Source organism: Gouania willdenowi, chromosome 11 (assembly GCF_900634775.1).
Source record: "Gouania willdenowi chromosome 11, fGouWil2.1, whole genome shotgun sequence".
Taxonomy (NCBI): domain Eukaryota; kingdom Metazoa; phylum Chordata; class Actinopteri; order Blenniiformes; family Gobiesocidae; genus Gouania; species Gouania willdenowi.
Window position 1 is genome coordinate 23,187,931 of NC_041054.1, and position 20,165 is coordinate 23,208,095.

The window sequence follows — 20,165 nt, forward strand, 5'->3', positions numbered from 1 at the left end:
GGAATTATGTGTTAGCTGTTTATTCACTTTGATTTTATTAGATCATATTTTAATCTTCATATTCCAAATAAAGTATTAATGACAGAAAAGCCTATTTTAAACAAAAGCCAGGGAGCTAACACATGATAAATTCCTCCGACATTTCCAAAATTGTCCCACTGTCATTTCAGACGGCATGCTTCTTTTCTATGGTTAGATCACTCAGATCCTATCAGTACGTGCACTTTACTTCAGACTTACACAGTTTACTTACATCTTTTTCATATTTATTCATGCTTTCTTTATCAGGATTCTGCTGTCTTGATAGGAAAACGTCACATTGAGCAATGAGCAGATCTGAGGAAGAATTCATGACTGACTGGCACTTCGGAAATAAGCTACAGATTTTAGATTTTATCTTGTTTTGCGGCGCATAGGACACTGTTTTTTTCCTTTAAAGTTGAGGGTGTGGCCAATGCGGTGGTGCGCTCTGTGCGGTTATTTCATAGGGATGCACCGAAATGAAAATTTGTGACCGAAGCCGAATAAAATATAAACGCTTGGCCTAATACCAAATATGTTGTTAAGTTTTTCATTATTTTTTATAACAATGCATGAATAGCCTACAATACATTTTCAGACATCTTTTTAAACGAAAGTAAATCTTTATTGGATATTCTGACATTTTTTAAATATTCCAGCAGCCTTTGCTTTTCAAAAAAGCGCAACAAAGTTTTTCATTTATATTAGCCCTTAAAATAAAGCAAAACATTGCATTAAAGGGGAGGTATGATGAAAAAAATCACTTAATGATGGTATTGCTACAGTGATATACATCCTTTTAGCCTCATTCAGAGGGCCTCCCTCCCTTGTTATCCCACATTTTGTAAAATGTCAGCTCCAAACGGGGGAGTTGGATTGGCAGGTGACGTAATTTAACACGCCTCCTAGAATGTGAGCTCCTCCCTCTCCAACTGTCTAACAGCTAAAACAAACACTGCGGTTTAATATAGAATATATATTATACTTTATTGCCATTTATGTAATGCAAACTGCACTACTGGACGCCCAAACTGCACTACTTTTTCTGCCCGCCGATTGTGTTGGGAGTCACTGCTTGGAGCCACAAATCCATTGTTTACACACATCAGCTGTTAGCACTCCGTGGTAATGCTACACCAGCCTATGCAGCGAGACCCGACAATGTGAGGCCGAATGTGGCTTTTTTTGCAATATTCCTTCAAATATATTTGGTTACCGAATATTCGGTGCATCTCTAATATTTCAGTCAGTTACACACGTGTCCAGTCGAAGTGGGTGGCAGAAGGAAGAATGTTACTGACAGTCACCCCTACAGAGAAATGAATTAACTGTAACAGCCACTGAACATCACGGTAAACTGAACGTTCAGAAACGATCTTCGGATAATGTAGGAAAGTGAAAACTGTCACAGCTTTAATAACTCGGCGGAATAACGGAGGCGTCATGGTCAGTATGCAGGACGGTGTCTGATTGTGGAGAGAAATTGCGTGGGAGCAAGTGACAGCAGAAGTCATACATCTGTTGAATATTCGTTTTTATTTATACATTTATACATAAAATAAGATTGTTGATTGTTTATTTAAAAATAAAATGCAGTTTGTGGACCGGGAGCAGTGCCACCTATATATTTACGGTGGAAAGAGCTTATGAAAAGTACACTAATCTAAGATATCTATATAATAGTTAATAATAAACAGCATAAATTGTCAAATCACTGCGTTATGTTTGTTCAGGAGCGGTCACACACGCATGACTCTGAGGCTGACAGCTGACGTGATACACACACACACACGGATAAAGTCAAAATCAGCCGGTTACTGATGGAAAGAAACATTAATCAGCATAAAGTTGCCAAATAACCAGGTGACGTTGGTTCAGAAGCGATCGTGACTGGGCTCTGACTTCGAGTCCAATCACTGCCAGTGCACGAGAGAGGTATTTCAATCTGGTTTCATTTAATATTGACCATGAAAAGCTGTAAATGGACTGATTTGTAGACGCAGGGCAGTGATTGTGATTGTGTCCCTTGAAACTAATCACAATACTCCATTAACCGGAATACAGCAGCCCGCCTACCTGCCCGTTTTGATTGGCCAAGTCATCTGAAGGGCACCCTCATCAGCCAATAGGGTGCGGCCTGCGTCACGGCATGAACTTAACATGGCTTTTTTATTGGAAAATTGCTAAATTATTGGAAAATGGCCATTACAGCAGTGCAAATATGGTAGTTTGACCAAGTTTAGCTGCCAAGTGACAATAAGTTTGAGCCTTTTTCTTTAATTCTCTTGTCTTCTGTACTCAGTTATTGCTGCACTGGGTTGAAGGGGGGGATCATTAGTGCCTGTCTTCCCTCACAGTGAGCTCAATGTGGGTACCCCCAGACGGAGTGTCGATTTGTCACAGGGCACACCAAAGCTGAACAAAAAACACAGAAATAAGGCACTCATTCACTCGAAGAGACAATTTATGGACTCCAGTCAACAAAAAAGCTGTGTTTTTGAGCTGTGGGAAGAAATTGGTGTACAAGAGGAAAAAAAACCCTCACAGGCACAAAGGAAACATGCTAACTCTATACAGACAGGTCAGAGATCTTCTCCTGCTGGGAATCAAACTCAGCCCCTTCTGGTAATGATGCAACAGTGCTAACTAATACATGCTTCTTTCAAAACACTAGTGTTTGGAGAAAAGGTCTACATCTTGCCTTTAAGTGAATGTGAGTTTGCAATTGACATGAACAAGGTAAATGCAACTTAAGTTGTTGCTTTTTTCATGACACAAGTAATAGAAATTCAAGCCAGTTGAAGAACACCAAACAAAGCCTGGCTGTTTTTCTCTACAGTTCTCTTGCCTTGTGAATTAATAATGTATTTCCTTTCTGTCAACTTCTTTATCCATCTGAGCATCTATCTGTCACTTTCACCCCTTAAAGCTTGCACTTGCTTATCCCTCTCTTCTCTCGGCTATCACACCCCTGCAAGAATCTTTCCTGTGGACTCAAAGTAACCAAACTTACCGTACGAGCATAGCACAGCAAGAACGTGCAAACTTCACACATTAGGATCCTTGGTCAACCCAGGGAGCTTCAGCCAACACCTTTTTATTTTTAGGTTAAATGATTAAATAGAAAATGGCTATGCTGACCCTGCACATTTAATTTTAAGTTTTAAAGAAGAAAAACTGTTGGATGGGCTTCATCCAACTGTAATTTTATAAATTTTATAAATTGCATTAAAAAAAGGAAAACCTTTCATTAATTTTTTTTTATACTTTCACACACATCTATAGTGTAAACTACTTAAAGGAAACTTTCAGAGTCAAATAATGCACTATGGTAGCAGCAAATTGGACCTACATATAAAAGCAGAAGTTCTTTATGCCTTACTGTAGCAAATGAAAAATGGCTTTTTTGTAAAAAAAAAAATTTTCTGAAAACCTTCTGAAGTGCATCAAAGAAAATGCAGCTATCTGTAATTCACAGGCCACAGTACCTGCTGCTCTTGACAAGGCACAGTCAGAGCTTGAAATATAATAGCATTTTACGCACTGCAGTGAATACTAACCAGCCTGAACCTTGTATTTGTAATAAAGAATAATCTGACCGGATCAAAATAAAACATCTGTATACCTATTTCAATAAGCACTACTGATTATATCAGAGACTTTTATTAAAAAGTGTAAAGGATTTACCAGTAAACCTGCAACCAAGTGTAGTGCATATTTTATATGAATTTGTTGGATAAAAATAGCACAGCAATAATGCACTTGTTTTCCTTGATGTTACAGTTTTATCACAAATACAAAACCCCTGTAATGATGGCTTTTAAGAAACCACCTACATATGAGAGTCTTTTCTTCATTTCGTGCTATAAGTCTCTGATTTGATACAGAAACAAAAAGTGGCACATTTTGAATGTATTACTTAAATCCTTTTACGATGCACAGTTGTCTAAAACACATATACTATCCATATTTTATTCATGCTGTACAAAACTTCCTGTTTACTCTGGTGTGCTGTGGCAGCAGGCATCATTGCAGTACAAAGTAAGAACACTCTTAAGTAATCATAATAAGCACATTTATGCAGAGAGAGCTTTGGGAAGAGGAGACACAAATAAGGCAAAAAAAATCAGATAATTTCAGTAGTGGGAAAAGCATCATATTTGTTTTCACTGTGTTGTCTCAAACTGTCTCTGGCTCAGTACTCGTCCAGACTAATTAGTCAAGACATATAAACAGTTTGTAAGAACTCCACAACAAACACGGAGTCTTTGATGTTTACTGTGAAACTTTAACAATACAAAATAAAATGAACTTTCAATATTGTGCTGCAAGCAAATCTTATACAACATTTGTTACTTACGTTACCCTGGATTTTACACCATTGGGTACACAATTATGGAATTATTATACATGTATTTGAAATTTAAAAAATCTGTTGTAATTCTAATTGAGTTTAGATCATTTACTTTGTAATTGTCATGAAAATTCTACAAAAAATTCCAATTATAATTTAACCCTAAACTGGAGAACCATGTTACAGTTCTATGTACAGTTCTACATATATGTAGTTAGCAATTATTAAAATATGTTTCATATCAAACTTAATCAATCGAGGGCTATACTGACACGAAAAAAGACTCAGAAGTTCACACCAAAAATATTAAAACCCATATTTTCATTGATTAGGAAGCTTAACAAGGTAACCAATACATAGTAAATAAATTAGATGATAGATATTTGTTTTTAGTGGATTTTACAGCTGATTTAAGACCAGTTATCATATGAGATGCTAACACAAGTGGAAAGTTACCTTTTATTAGGTTATTTATTTCAGGCTCAGTAATTGTGATTAACTTTAGTAATTGACAGCATAATTGTAATTGACTTTCTGAGGAGAAGATATAATTTTAATTTAATTGTAATTGGAAAAAATGCTGGTCACTGTAATGGTAATTGAACATGGGTAATTGAAAATGTAATTGGAATTGAAAAAATTCAATTGACCCCAACCCGGCCTCCTAATAGTTACAATTACAAATGTTTTTGGTGTACATCATTTTAACTGTCCTGCATTGCATTCTTTCATCAATTTTTCTCTTCTGTCCCCGTCCAGGGAGATTAAACACACTTCCATGGGTTATAAACTTGTTGATATTATACACAGTGGACAAAGGAACTTGAACATCTCTGGAAATGGTCTTCTAAACTTGAGATTGTTCATATTTTCCACAATTTTGCTTCTTCAATCCTCAGACAGTCTTTGACTCTTCTTTTTCTTCTCCATGCTTGGTGACACGCACACACGCACGCACGCGCACACACACACACACACACACACACACACAACGGGCGAGTTTAGTTTAGTTTCTTAGGATCCCTATTAGCTGCAATTTACAGCCAGCTGATCTTCCTGGGGTCCTTCTTAAAAGTCATACAGATCAAAACTATCCATTAGACAGATAACTCACATTTCAATAATTGACAATTGACAAAAATAAATGACAATTCATACATATATATAAAAAAATACATGCAGTACATGCTCAGAATCTGTCAACTTTTACACATTGTAACTGGCTTCAGGTAGGATTTCTATATATGTTACTTGCCAACTGTGAGTTTAAACAAGCACCACATGCTTGACTTAAAATGATTTATCAACAATTTTAAAAGAGTGCCAGCAATTTTGTATGGTCCAATGTTTGAATTTTGTGTAAAATGTGGCTTTTTTGTGTGTTTTCAATGCACATGATGGGAAAAAACACATGTATACCAAAAACATTTGTAATTGCAACCATTTCTGAGAGAAATGCTGTATTTTCACTAATAATCCAGGGCTGCCAATACTTTTGTTCATGACTGTAGCATGTACATGTGGCACGGGTCGATTAACATAGATAGTGAGTTAGATTTAGCTTAGCAGTTAGCTATGAGCTAGATAAATATCTACGAAAAAGGGCACAATTAACTATTACCGTGTAAAATGACTGAAACAAATCATAAACGCTATCTACATTACTATAAAGTAATGCAATATATATGCTATAAAATACATACTACAATATCCTGATGTACTATAATGTATTACAATATTCATACATATAATAATAATAGCAAGTAATAATTATGGTGATTATTATATATTAAGAAATATTATGTAATAATGTAATACCCCACTAATTTGTGGCAGTTTTTCACAATATAAAATAAATCTTACACTATAATTTTGTAAATAAAACCACTAGACACTTTTATTTCCCAAGGCAGTGTTTCTCAAATGAGGGTACGCGATGGCACTACAGAGGGTACTTGAGAGAGTGTGGAAATGAACCAATTAAAGCAGTAAAAATAACGGGTGTTATAATGTTATTTTGGTTAAAAATGATAATCATCATAATAATGAAGATAGAACATGAACTGAAGATACAAAGGTCAGTCTTGTTTCCACATCAGGCAGGAGAAGACCAGAAATGATAAAAACAATAGAAACAAATCTATTCAGGAGGCACTAAATACTGTTTCATTCCACTTATTACAAAGTGAGATTCTTCAAAATGTGTGTTATCACTCATTCAATCCATCACTATGCTCCATAGTTGTTTTTTTAATTAGTATTCTGCACAAAATGTTGTTGTCGGAATCAGACAAAGGAGGTACTCAAGCCTAAAGACTTAGAGAACCACTGTCGTCAGGCACTGCATGTCTTGCATATAATTCATTATCACAGAATGGTCCTTTATTGTGATAAATGTGATAGTGATTATTTACATGGCCAGAAGCTGATTGCTATGTGTAGTTGGTCCTGGGTAAAACAGTGCCAAAGTGGAGTCGTTCCTGCCGGAGTCATGTCCGTTCTCTTGTATATTTCTATGTGTGGTCTATTTTAGTCACATTTGTTCAACTGCATAGTTTTAACACTTCTGTCCTCGTTTGAATCAGAATTAACAGTGGTGTGTTTTCTTTGGATCTTCTTTGGATCAGGCCTTTTTTTCTCAGAAATTTCAGTTGTGAAATGAACAGGTTTTTCCACAGGGTCCAGCATTTTTGCTCTGTGAGGACAGCCACTCCTCACATGAGCTTCTAATAACAATTCCCATTGTAGAGACTTTGCATTTGAACACAAGCACCTGTATCACACCTTTCTGAGTAACGTCTGACAAAAAAAGGTGCTCTTTCCCACTGAGTTTAGGTATTTTAGATTTTATAACAGAAGTTTTAACTGCATGCCAAAATACAGCACCACCGTGTCTTTTGATTGAAATCGTTCACTTGTGAACCATCTTTTGAGTTACTTTCAATAATTATTTAAATAATTCAATCACTAATTGAACATTTTTTATTGCAGCACTTTTGTTTTATGCTCAATTAAAAACAGTTTTTTATAGAACTATCTAGAATGTCTAAAATGACATGTTCATGCACACTTTTAGGGCTGCACGATTATGGCCAAATTGATTATCACAATTATTTTGATCAATATTATGATCACTATTATTATCACAATTATTTATCATGTTAGGAAAAAATCTGTTTTTATTACACTACTTTTGCACTGTACAGTTTACAGTGCAAAATAAAGCTTTAAATAAGAAAATTAACCCAATAATTTAAGATGTACCAAAGGTTCACAAAGTAAATACATCATCAGAGTTTAGAGCCCGGATTTTAAATGCAAATATTTCCGACGTTCAAATTAATTAAATGGTCTAATTGATTCAAATTTGATGAATTTTTGCAACCCTACGCACTTTTATCAATTAGTTTTTATCTAAATAAACCTTCTGCTGCATTGGCATCTCAACAACTTCAAATTGCACCAAACACCCTGAAAAATCTTGCTAAATTGTTTTTGAAACCACCCAAAATGCAAGTTTTACCATGTTGGAGTTCTGCACAAATCCATTTTTACTTATTCTTCAGTTCGAACGTCAATCAAAACTTTAATGTATTTTACCTCCTTCTTTGCCTTGTTCATCTGCTCCTTGTACGTAAGGCAGTAACACCTGTTATGTAGAGATCAGACTTGTTGCTGCCTCTCAATCATTATTCCTTTCTTCTGATGCTTCTGGCTGCCCCCCCCCCCCCCCCCTCCTCCCCCCCAATGGAATGTACTGCCATGACATGATCCTGTCATTTCTCTTGTGATCACTATGCTTATTTTTACGTGGACTGGACCAGAGCTGTAAGATCCGCCCTGGAGCCGTTATTCTATGAGAACGTAATGAATAAAAGATGAGAAGGGTAACAATAAAAAGACATCTTTGGCAAAACAAACAAGACATCTATTTCTGCGACAGTGCGGACACAAACCATCTGGAATATGAAACATACAGTATATAGACTTTTACTATAAAAGACTTCTAATATATTGTGTAACATTGAAATTGGCTAAACGTTTTTTTTTTTTTAAAAGCAGTGAAATATCCGTCGTTATTTTTCTCTCACACTGCTTCTGTATTTCTGTCAACGTTAGCTCATCGTCATTCATAGCAAATATCTGGAACACACAATAGTGCACAGCTCATAAGAAATAGAAAAAAGGAGGATTAATGTTGCTTCAGTGATTGTTGTTACCACAGGCAGTGCAGGCTGCCAGCTGTCTGTATAGTCCTCATCTGAGGATATGACAACCCGTGCTACGGTGGCTTATTCACATTATAAGCATTGTCTCATGTTGAGCAAGAGAGGACAATACCATTCTTTTTTGGTTGTGTGAGTGGAGTTTTGTTTTTTTAACCCATACATACAGTATAATAACACTATCCTCTCCTGGGTCACAAAACTTCAGGATGCTTTTGAGGGAAGATGTTGCTACAATAAGGGCAACGTGAAGCTCAGGGCAATGTTCTTCTGGACAACATTGAATATTTTGTCTAAGCTACTGATGACAACACCTCAGTGTAGCATAAACACCCTTTTACTTGGGACCTTGTACGGCAAGATAAAGAAAAAGTTAAGTACAGCCTAGGGAGTCCATAACTTGCAGCGTACAGTACTCAAGCAATTTGCTGCTCGTGTCTTAATGTCAGCTGGTTAGTGATTTTACCACCCTGTAAAATGTTTGGGCAGCACATGTTTTGTCAACAAGTGCAAAACAAGGCTTTAAAGAGTAACTAAACCCCAAAAGTACTTTTTTTCTGCTGAATAGAAATGTATTTGGTTAAGGAGTAGTGCTGTTGATTGATCCTCATCCAACTCTCAACATTTTAGTCAAAGTATTTCAATTTGTCATATTTAGTTGTAAAAAGTCAGTGACTGTCCTCTATTGGTCGGAACCCAGGTATTACAATTGGTTTTTACTATTAGCTGAGAACAAGATCATGTGATGTTATGGGACCATCTTGCGTCACAAACAAGCACTGTTATCCCCGCCTGTTTTTATAAAAGCTAGCACCGAGACGCGTGATTTTCTTCATTTTTAAATAGAATACGTTTAGATATTTGAGTTGAAATATATTGTGGTTTTGTACTCACCTCTATGATCTGAATAAGACGTTGGTAGAGTTTATAGTGGAAAAGATGCTAATGTTTTTGGCGTAGCTGAGCTGCGTAAGCCATCGGGGCAGTACGCCAAATGGGCACGGCGTGTTACCAGGGTTCCTCCTGCCGGGCTCTACTGGGCAGACTCTGGCTCCAAATGTCGTCAAATTTGGAGGATGGAAGCGCCCCTAAGCACCATATTTTGGCTTCAAGAACGTTGAATGGGAACAGCTACAGTGAACGCCCACTGGTCGGTATCTCTGCCCATAGTTTCTGTACATGGAATTTGCTGGTTTCCACTGTCTTTGCATGGGTTTATTATAAATACAACAAATTTATTATTCTGTCATTTAAAATCTATGCATAAATGCATTACTGTGTCCTTATATATTCAATATATGAATCAACTGAATGCCTTTTATACTCTCCAAATACAGGAGAGTGTGCTAATTATATGTTAAAGAGAGCCTTTCATGGTGGGTTTACCTCCACATAGTTGTTGCTGCACTGGTTCTGATTTGTGCCAGCGATGCACTCTAATGCTGATTAAATGTTTTCTGATTGGTTTTCTATAGAATAAGATGCTAAGAGGAAAACTCTGCATATTTCAGGGCTCACATCTCGCAATATTAACCAAAAAGACTGTTTAGCTGAAATGTTTGTATGCAGATGTAAGATTCATATATCTGATGTTTAAGTAAAACATATATTGTAATAGTATTCCCTATTATTTACCTGTTGACTTACAATTTTTGATGAAGCGTAATTAATGAAGAACTTAACTGATTTTTCCAAATCCAACTCATGAATATTTATAATGAAGTTATATTCTCAGGAGTTTGACAGGCTTTGGAATAAACCGTGTCTTGCAAACTGTTCTTGTTATAAACCTGCTGTCTCCTGCTCATGTCAAACCTAAAAGCGGCTGCAGCTCATCTACACAAACTGAGATACTGTATACTCCAGACTAAAGTGGAAAGTAGAGGTTAGAGGCAACTATAATTAGATCATCAGGTATTATTATGGGCAATTAAAGACTTGCTGAGTTGTATCACACTTAGACACTAAAGAAACATGAATGTTACAATTTATATTCTTTGACATGTTAAACTTCTAATATATATATACAGTAGAAGATTAGGGATGCACCGAATATTCGGCCGAATATTGCAAAAAAAGCATTATTCGGCCTTTGCTTTTGTGAGTTAAAAGCAAGGCCGAATAGTAGCGTATGACACAATGATCAAACAACATGCAGTGATTTTGAGTCGGAAAAGTGTGTGCGCGTTGCTGCAGCAGCAGCAGCTCCTCCTTTCCACACACAAACAGCCAGACACTCTCCTTACCGCTCTCCATCGTCCGTAAAAGTAGGAAACCGTCCAATTCCACAACAGAGTCCGTCTTTAGCGCTGTAAGCCATCAACATTCCTAACGTTTCCTTCCTACACCACACCGGGTCGTGCTGCATAGACTGGTGTAGCATTAGCATGGAGTGCTAACAGCTGATGTGTGTAAACAATTGGTCCGTGGCTCCAAGCAGTGACTCCCACCACGATCGGCAGCAGAAAAAGTAGTGCAGTTTGGTCGTCCAGTAGTGCAGTTTGCATTTACATATATGGCAATAAAGTATAATATATATTCTAAACAGCAGTGTTGTTTTAGCTGTTAGATAGTTGGAGAGGGAGGAGCTCACGTTTTAGGAGGCGTGTTAGGTGACGTCGCCTACCAACGTGGGCAAAATCAAACTCGCCCGTTTGGAGCTGACGTTGTTTTTACAAAATGTGGAATAACAAGGGAGAAATCAGAACTTTTTGAACTTTGTCCCTCTGAATGAGGTTAAATGGATGTACAGTATATCACTGTAGCAAAACCATTATAAAGTGATTTTTAGCTTTTTTTTGGAATGCATGTTTTGTTTTATTTGAAGGGCTTATATAAATGAAAAACTTTGTTGTGCTTTTTATGAAAAGCAAATACTACTGGAATATTTAAAAAATGTCATAATATTCAATAGACATTTACTCTTTAAAAAAACATGTTTAAAAATGTATTCTAGGCTATTTGTGCACTTTTTTAAAAAAATAGTGAAAAACTTAACATTTGGTATTCGGCCAAGCTTTCATATTTTATTCGGCTTCGGCCTCAAATTTTCATTTCGGTGCATCCCTATAGAAGATAATGTAATAAGTGCGTAGATTTGACAAATTTATATTTTTCAATGGAAAATTGTATAAGTTACAAAAGTGAACATTCCAATGTTAATCCAATTGGACCAGAATTCACCATCTAGCACATGCTACATGTGCTCTCTAACTTATCACAACACTTTCTGTTTTTCACATTGGGCTCTACCAGTTTTAATAAGGAATATATAAGTGTATAAAATATATGAAACAGGATTTTTGTAAGAAAAGATATCACCAATATTTGAAGAGTCAAGGGAAACCCATTTCACCATCTGTTACTAAGCTGGTATTTCTTGAAATAGGAATGCAAGAGCAAATTCCAGGAAACCAACGATGCAACCAACGATGAAAATGCAATAAAATCATTTGGAGCTACAGTTATTGTCACTTCCTCACCGCAAACCCCAAATGAGTGGTCCATCGTTTTCCCACATCTGGTTGAGAAAGTCAAAAATCAATTTCCAAAAATCAAATAAGGTAGAGCAGTCCCAGAACATTTGACTTTTACTTTTTAAAATCCTCCACTCTTAAGCTTTCATGGCGTCAACGGGACGAATACAAGTGTATAGTTATTTCAGAAGTTGACATTGTCAAGTATTTCACCTGCAAGTGAACCAGTAAGTAACCCTGCTCCCAGCAGAGGTTGAGAAAAATTAGTTCATGCCAGAGATGGCCTAGTTCAGGGACAGCTCTACTGTAAATAGGCTTATACTCACCCAACCGATGGAAAAAAGGTTCTATATGTTGGCTGGGTCGGCTATATTTATTAATGTATATATAACTGTAATCTAAAAATAATCACATATGGCATGACAGTTAAGGACATGTTTCTTAATACTCGAATTTTGATTTTAGGTATTTCAGACATATTTAAAAGTTGGAAATGTACAATAATCCTATATATGGTCCCTTTAAACTGTTTGGTTTAGTATATTTCGGACATGTAAAAGAAATTAGAAGATAATGCTAAACAATAATCATCCAACTTGTTTCCTGTTTTTCAGATAATTCCTCACCCAGTCCAACACTTTACTTCTGATGCCATACTATTACAGTTTATTGATTAATATGTTATGGTTTTTCATGTCTTAGGTCTTTTGGGTCCACAAATATTCCAACTGTTTTTAGTTTATTGAAATAATGATTTATTTTTCAACGGATTCTATTGTATTTGATGTTCAATTAGATCTAAAACCGTATTGGCTTTCAATGAATAACTTATGTTTATGCATGTTTCCAGTCAATTATTGAAAAATTTCTAAAATTTTATAACATTGTGGACACACACACACACGGAGGATGCAAATACACGCACGATGTATGCACACAGTAGGTAGCAAGGCACTGATTAAAAAAAAAAAAAACAGAAACCGTCCCCTCCAATATTGCTGAAAACTGAGCATAGGGAGCACCATCACTCCGTTTCGGAGCAAAACATCAGTAATAACAGCAATATTCTGGGGAATGATGGGCGTCGTCAGTAACTACAGCACTATCAACATTATTTGCAGAGTGTTTCAGATCTAAGTTAGGTTATCACTTCTTTGTGCGAAGCAATTTCCCATTTTGTCCAGAGAGGCTCACATCTTGTCCCTCCGCAGTCTTAAATTGTAATTCATGTGTTCCTCGTCTTGGGTGTTTATGACGCTGTCTATCCCCTGATTAACCGTGAGTGGTTCCTTACAAAGCCATCACATTGTTATAGCCTTTTTTCCAAGAGGTATCTGTTCTTTTTGGGTAGTTTAAAGTCTGTTCCCCCAGTAGAAAATCAGGAAGGAGAATAACAGATTGTTGCTTAAAACACTCCTGGCTATATAATGTGGACATCTTTCGAGTAGTGTTTATTAGCTGGACAAGAATGTGTGTGTGTGTGTGCTCAGCCATATTGCTACTACGTTTTTCCAGCAATTGTATTGTGCATTGTGGTGTCTAGATTTTCATTTTAGAGTTGCCACATTGCAAAAATCTTGCCACATTTGTGAGGCTGTGGTTGAGATATAAGTGTGTATTATATTCATCAATTCGTCCTGTTCAATAGAAATTCCCAATTCCCTTTACCCATTATTCCTTTACATGATTTGTTGAATAGCCTCTTAATTAACTTATATACCTGTATAATTCTACAATAATCATTTCTGAACAATTTTGTATGATAAGCCCTGATGAGTAGTTGTGATACCTGGCACATTTGATAAGTGTCTTCTGATATTTTTTATCAAAGTAGTATCTGAGTTCAAGATACCTAAAAACCTTGTCAAGCAAGGCAATATTTTTCTGACATAGATTTAAAATCTGGAAATTCAAAATTATTAAAGGTGCAGTCCGCAACCCTCAGATCCCTCTCTCCCCGTACCTCCCCGCTGCTCTCTCCAAACTTTTCAAAGTCCCTCCCTCAGAGGTGCTAACAAGCTAATGTTAGTTCAACATCACAGTAATATGACGGGCTCTGCTAAAAGCATATTACTGCAGCACTTCTCTCTCTGTGTGCACATACCTCAGCAGCAGCAGCAACAACACAGTGTCACTTACAGCAGCCCACGCGGAGGCTGCTGCACGCACATGAACGCATGCACCACAGATCTTTCAAGCAGAAAAGTCACCAATTTCATCTTCTACTCCTCCACACCATACACTATAAAAAAAAATACTGCGCTCCAGCCCCGGGAAAGGGGTGGGGACTGTGAGCAACAGCTATCAGACAGTCTATCAAACACAATCCTAGCTCTAAGTGGTTCTTTTTGCTTGGTCGCCGTGCATTCTGGCAATCTGCCAAAGGCTGCAGGAGCAGCAGGGGGGACTGAATGAGTGTTTTTTTCACACAAAATACTAGTTTGATGTAAAGCTGTCCTTACAAAGTGACAGCTTTAGCAAATATGACAAAAAGTCACTTTTCTAAGAATTGCAGACTGTATCTTTAACGAGAAGACACAATGTTTCGAACCCATTGTTGTACCCACTATTTAAGTGCTTCAATGTGAGCAGCCAGCCTGAAGTCTGGTTCATGGATTGTTTCACTATGGTTGGCCCATGTATCAAGAGAAAGTTTAACCCACTGACTCTGGATATCATGTTGCTTAGCAACCAATGGTCATCCTAGCTGACTCTGTAAAGTTGTATCAAACAGTGACGGCTCCATGGCTTTCCATTTTGCCATGTATTCTTGGTTGCACAGAGCATCAGTGGAATTATCTGTGTCCCTAGATAGTAATTTTTAAGGCTTAAAATTCAATTTTCTACTGATTATCTGTAATGTGAATGGGTAGAGACTGGAACAGATAGAGCAGTCTGGGTAAATTGTTCATAATTATTGATATTATTCTACTACCAAGATCAAAGTGTAGAGGGACCCACCTGTGGAAGTCATCTTTGATTTGTGTGGTAATTGGTGTATAGTTTTTATTTTAATGGTGAGATAAGTGTTTTGTTAATCTCATACTATTTGTTGTTCAATACCGATAGTGGTGTGAAAAACCTGAGTTTTGTCAATATCAAGGGTGTAGCCCAACGTTGCTCCATACATCAGCAACAGATCTATTGATCTAGGGATTCTGGATTTAGGATTTTTTAGGCTACTAAAAGCATCATTCATGTAAAGATAAATCCTTTATTTTGTATATTTTACATGTATTTCTTCTAGGTTAGGATCCTATCTTATAGCTTGTGTAAGCAGCTCAATACATAAATGAAAGAGTCCTGGGCTAGCCGGACAGCCCTGGCGATAGGTACCCAATGATCTTTGCAATGGCTAGTGTTGTGTTCAAGACCGCACTATCCGAGACCAAGACTTGCCCGAGACCAGAATGCACCGAGACCAAGACAAGACCAAGACTTTCGGGAGCCGAGACCGAGTCAAGACCAAGACCGAGACAAGCCGAGACCAAGACCATAAACATTATTTTTTCAATTTAAAAAAATATATAAATAATAAAATTATGGCAAGGTTCAACAGTTAAATAACATTCTCTCTTTAATTTTAGTTTATTTTAAATACATTTGATGGACAAAAAAGGTGCCTGCAAAAAATTAATTAAAATATTAAAACTACTACTGCTACTGATAAATTCACAATTATTCTACATATTTGAAAACAAGATTTTTATGTCAGCTGAATGTACAGCAAGTGTTTAAAAGCATTTCTGCCAAGAAATAATGATTCTTGATTCTGATTCTTTGAGTTTTGCAGGTCAACAGGTCACAGATTTCACAAGATAATTTTTTAGTTTGAAAAAGCCTTCACACAGGTTATTTTTATTAATTCACTTAGTTGATATAGTTTAATTTGGTTGCTGTAATGTAACTAGGATATTCAATTAACAAAGGTTTCCAACTGTAACTGTAAAAGTGAAACTTTCTGAAATAAAACTACAAACAAGTTGTCAGCAGTGTAAAAAACATAGAGCTACAGGTAGATGTGAAACTAAATAAAACAAACTCAAACCCTGGAAAAGTCATGTGACAAATCAATCAATAGTTATTGTTGAGAATTATTTTTATTATTCTGGATACAGTGGAAACAGAAACTATAAATAATAATTATATTGTGAACCTGTTTATATTGTGGGGAACATATTATATAAATATATGTAATTGGAGTCTAAAGCCACAAAAAAACACCACTTTTAAAAGAAAATAGACTAATATAAGACCTATTTACAGTTATTTGAGTGATTCTGTGCTAGTGCAACTCTGCGGCGATGACACGCTGGTGACGACATAAACCAAGATGGCGGCGGCCCAGACTACAGCCGACATTATGTAATAAAGCCTTAAAAGACATGGATATAATGAAAAGAGTGGATGGACAGAGGCATAAACATGCAGACTTTCACACGGACACACACGGACTTATTAAACACACACGGACCTCAATAAACACGGTAAATGGAACAGGTTTCATCGCACGGCTGGCACTAGGACCCAGAAGCAGAGTAAGTGCGTCCCCTATCCAGCCTTCACAGGCTGTAATATCATCAGTTTATCATTTTACCAGTTGTTAAAGCTACTGTCTTTACCAGGGAGATAATATTTATTACTGATGATTGTTTTCTGGAGTTTTACTGGGATTTTTACCGGTGATTAGTTCATATCTCCCTTGCGCTCCGCGGTCCAAACTGACACCGTAGCCACACATGTATGAGTGTGTCACACACGTCACTCAGTCACATTAAGGAAGGTTGTGGTCATTATACAGGGTGGATTAAATAATGAATAACGGATTGTTTTATCCCGTTCTTCTCCGTGTTATTATCACATTATAAAAAAGTTTAAAAATAGCAGGAATTAGTGCTGGTCTCGAACGGTCTTGACGGAAAATCCCGAGTCCGGGCAGCCCGAGTCCGAGACAAGACCGAGTCAAAATGCTTCAGAGTCCGAGACAAGACCAAGACCTTTAAAATTTGGTCTCGAGACCAAGACCGGTCTTGACCACCACAACACAAGCAATGGCTATTGATTTTGTGCATGTTTTGATGTTATTTCTGAACTTCTCATGGAAACTAATTTTTTCCAAATTTTTTCACAATAAAGAGTTTCAGCTTCATGTTTCTCTAATTAACATATTGAGCATTTTTCCTACACAGGGCAGGTCTAAATGATTTAGAAACTCTTTAACTTTACAGACATCTAAGTATTGATTGAGGTCTTATATAATTTTTCAAATGCCTCATTATTTCCCTGTGTTCATTTTGGATGTAGGATTCCTGATTTTATAAACTTTTTTTAAAAAGTTGTTTTCACAGCCTTCAAACTTGTATCCTGGAGGATTTAAGGCTTGCTTTGTAGTATTTTGTAAATCTGAGCTTTTTCCCTATTTCATCTCAATATATCTTGTTTAATTGGTCCCATTTCTAGGAGTGGTTGTGGGTCCTTAGCTGCTAACGGGCTAAAATCTTTAATGCTTATTCTTGCCAATTTAATCACCTTCACGATTTGTCATGACATTTTAACCCTTTTTATCATTTTTTTCTGTTAATTTTCGGCTACTCTATTTTGTAACCAATGTGGTTATCACGGATTCAGACAACAATGGAGCATCATTATGCTGACTTTATGGATGGACCCCACAAAGCTCTCCCCTTTAGTCCCGCTTATAGATGTCCCCATTTCCACATGACTGTTCTTCAGTGTTTGTCTGTGTTCAACCATCTTCAGGTACAGTGGGGGTCCCCGAACCTGGAACCTTTATTTCGGGGGTCGCGGGTTGAAAAGGTTGAGAACCACTGTGCCCGTATTCACAAAGCATCCTAAGGCTAAATGTAACTCTTAGTGACTTCACTGTTAGAAATATCCTAGAATTCCTTGATTTTCAAGATTTTTCTTAGAATTTTATCTTGTAAGGGTAAAAGTAATTCATCTTAGGCCCTTAGAAAGCTCCTAAGGTGTAAAACTGTGAGAAATGAGGACTTTTAAGAAGGCTAAAAATTGGCATGTGAACGAGGTTCAAACATTTTTAAACTGTGTACAAATTAAATTTTGCTGAATTAAATACATTTCATGACTACTCATTTCTTAATGCAGTCAAAGTATGATCAGTTGGTTTTACTCTCCATTCATTATTAGGCGCACAAGCACTTTTTTTCACTGGTCTGTGATCACACATGTTGCATTTAAAAAAAAAAAAAAAAGATATATTTTGGACTTTAAGAACAACCTTTTAGAGATTTTTTATTTTAAAAGTTTTTTTTCTTCATATTTCTAAATTAAAGTAATTTTTTTGTCTAGCATAATACTGAACTATAAAATATATTAAATAATTTATGTGACCTTTGTTAATTAGGTAGAAATTAAAACTAATTCTTCAGTTCCTTATTGCTTTCAGAGAAAGTGTTTGGGGAGTTTCTGAGCTGGGACCTGGAGGATGCTTTGTCTCATCTGCCTCTAAAGCCGGGCCAGGCAGTGACACTGACCGTCGGCATCAAAGTTAAGTTGGACTTTTCTGGTCAGGAAAGTCTGCTGCAGGACCTCAATGAGGGTGAGTAGACAGAATTATTTATCATTGTAACCTGAAAGAGACTCACGTGCTTTACTGTCTATGCATAGCTGCTGAAATGGGTGAAAGATTTAGAACACACATTTTCTTCAATTTGTCATGTTAACATTTGTTGGTTAGCTCATTATCAAACAATAGATGCTAATTAAGCTTTATTTCACTCACATTTGTGCACAAAGGTGAAACCCTATACACGAACGGCAAAAACGTCTCTCGGTTGGAGCAAAGTGACTGAGCGCGGGATTGTTCCCCAGTCTACTGGCTCTGAAAGCAGGGGATGCGTCTTCTGCTGTTAGTGTTTGTATCAGTGCGCGCTTGTTTTATTTGTTTATTCTGTATGTTAAAAGGGAGAGTCGTAGAGCGGAACGATGTGCTCCCATTTACTTTTGCTTCTGTCCATTTCAGAGCGGTGATGGACACAGAAGCACGTGTATGTGCGTGTGTATCTATGCCCCACCTCTGCTGTGCAACCTGTGAATACGGACTATAAGCAACAGCAGCAGCTCCTAATGCTAAAGGAATGCAACAATATTCAGTATTTTACTGAACCTTTCAATATGTTCGGTTCGGTTCAATGCACAACGGCAAACAACGGTATTTTCGGTACGTTTCCCCATCACAAAACTTTTTCAAAACTTTGTGCAGCCGCTCATGCTGTGTGATCCTCTCTGGAGCAGAGACTTGAGAGCAGCACATTGTTCAGGCTCAGTGCCATGTGCTGCTCATGCCGCCTTCAGAGCCAATCAGAACGTTTCTGAATTTCCTACTGGCTCCTGGGAAACTTCCTCCGCTGTCAGAACATTGTGTTTGCGGTGCGGAGGAACCTGTAAACCTAAATTCTGCTGTCTGTTTGTACGACTCCTCACCAACCATCCATGTTTCACCGGCATTCCTCCACCTTTTGACTGGCGCGCACACACTCACCGCAGCCCAAAAGGTATTGTAATGACGTGACTCGAGCCATTATCACAGTTTTACAGGCTTTAATGGAGGTCGTAGTAACACGCCAAAAATAAACAATCAAACACCCAAAGAACCGTCTTACACCGTCATACACTCACTCTACCGTGGGAACAGAATTGTTCGCTCTTTTCCCCGCTTACGCCCGCCCTTTCCCCAGCCTCCCAGCCAATCAACACTCAGAAGACATGTAAACAAAGACACACATTGGCAGAAATCTCAGCATCAGTAACCAGAACATAGAACCCAGTCCGTTTCAGTATGCAGACCAGACCGGGTGGTCCGTGTGTGGAGCGCAGACTTGACTGAAGCACACAATCATATTTGTTCCCTGTGCTCCAGCAGCAAGTGTGGAATGAGCAAATAATATTCAGTGAATGTGAACGCTGAACAACTAAACGCAACACAACAATATCCTGTCCCACTACTAGCAGAAATCACTTTAGAAATGATACCACAACAATATACTGTAGAAGTGTTTTTGTGTTTATTAAAAAATAATATTAACTCGGGTTGGGCTCGGACCAAGA

The 20,165-nt window shown here is 37.2% G+C and overlaps 1 protein-coding gene across 2 annotated transcripts in view; it reads left to right on the plus strand.

The window, feature by feature from the left end:
* The window catches only part of trappc9 (trafficking protein particle complex subunit 9), a 312,616-nt gene that overhangs the window by 69,135 nt on the left and 223,316 nt on the right, over positions 1-20,165 (plus strand). For both annotated transcript variants that reach the window (XM_028461358.1, XM_028461359.1), the window contains one exon: positions 18,505-18,657. In XM_028461358.1, the coding sequence (XP_028317159.1) occupies positions 18,505-18,657 (153 nt within the window). The remainder of the gene's footprint in view (positions 1-18,504; positions 18,658-20,165) is intronic.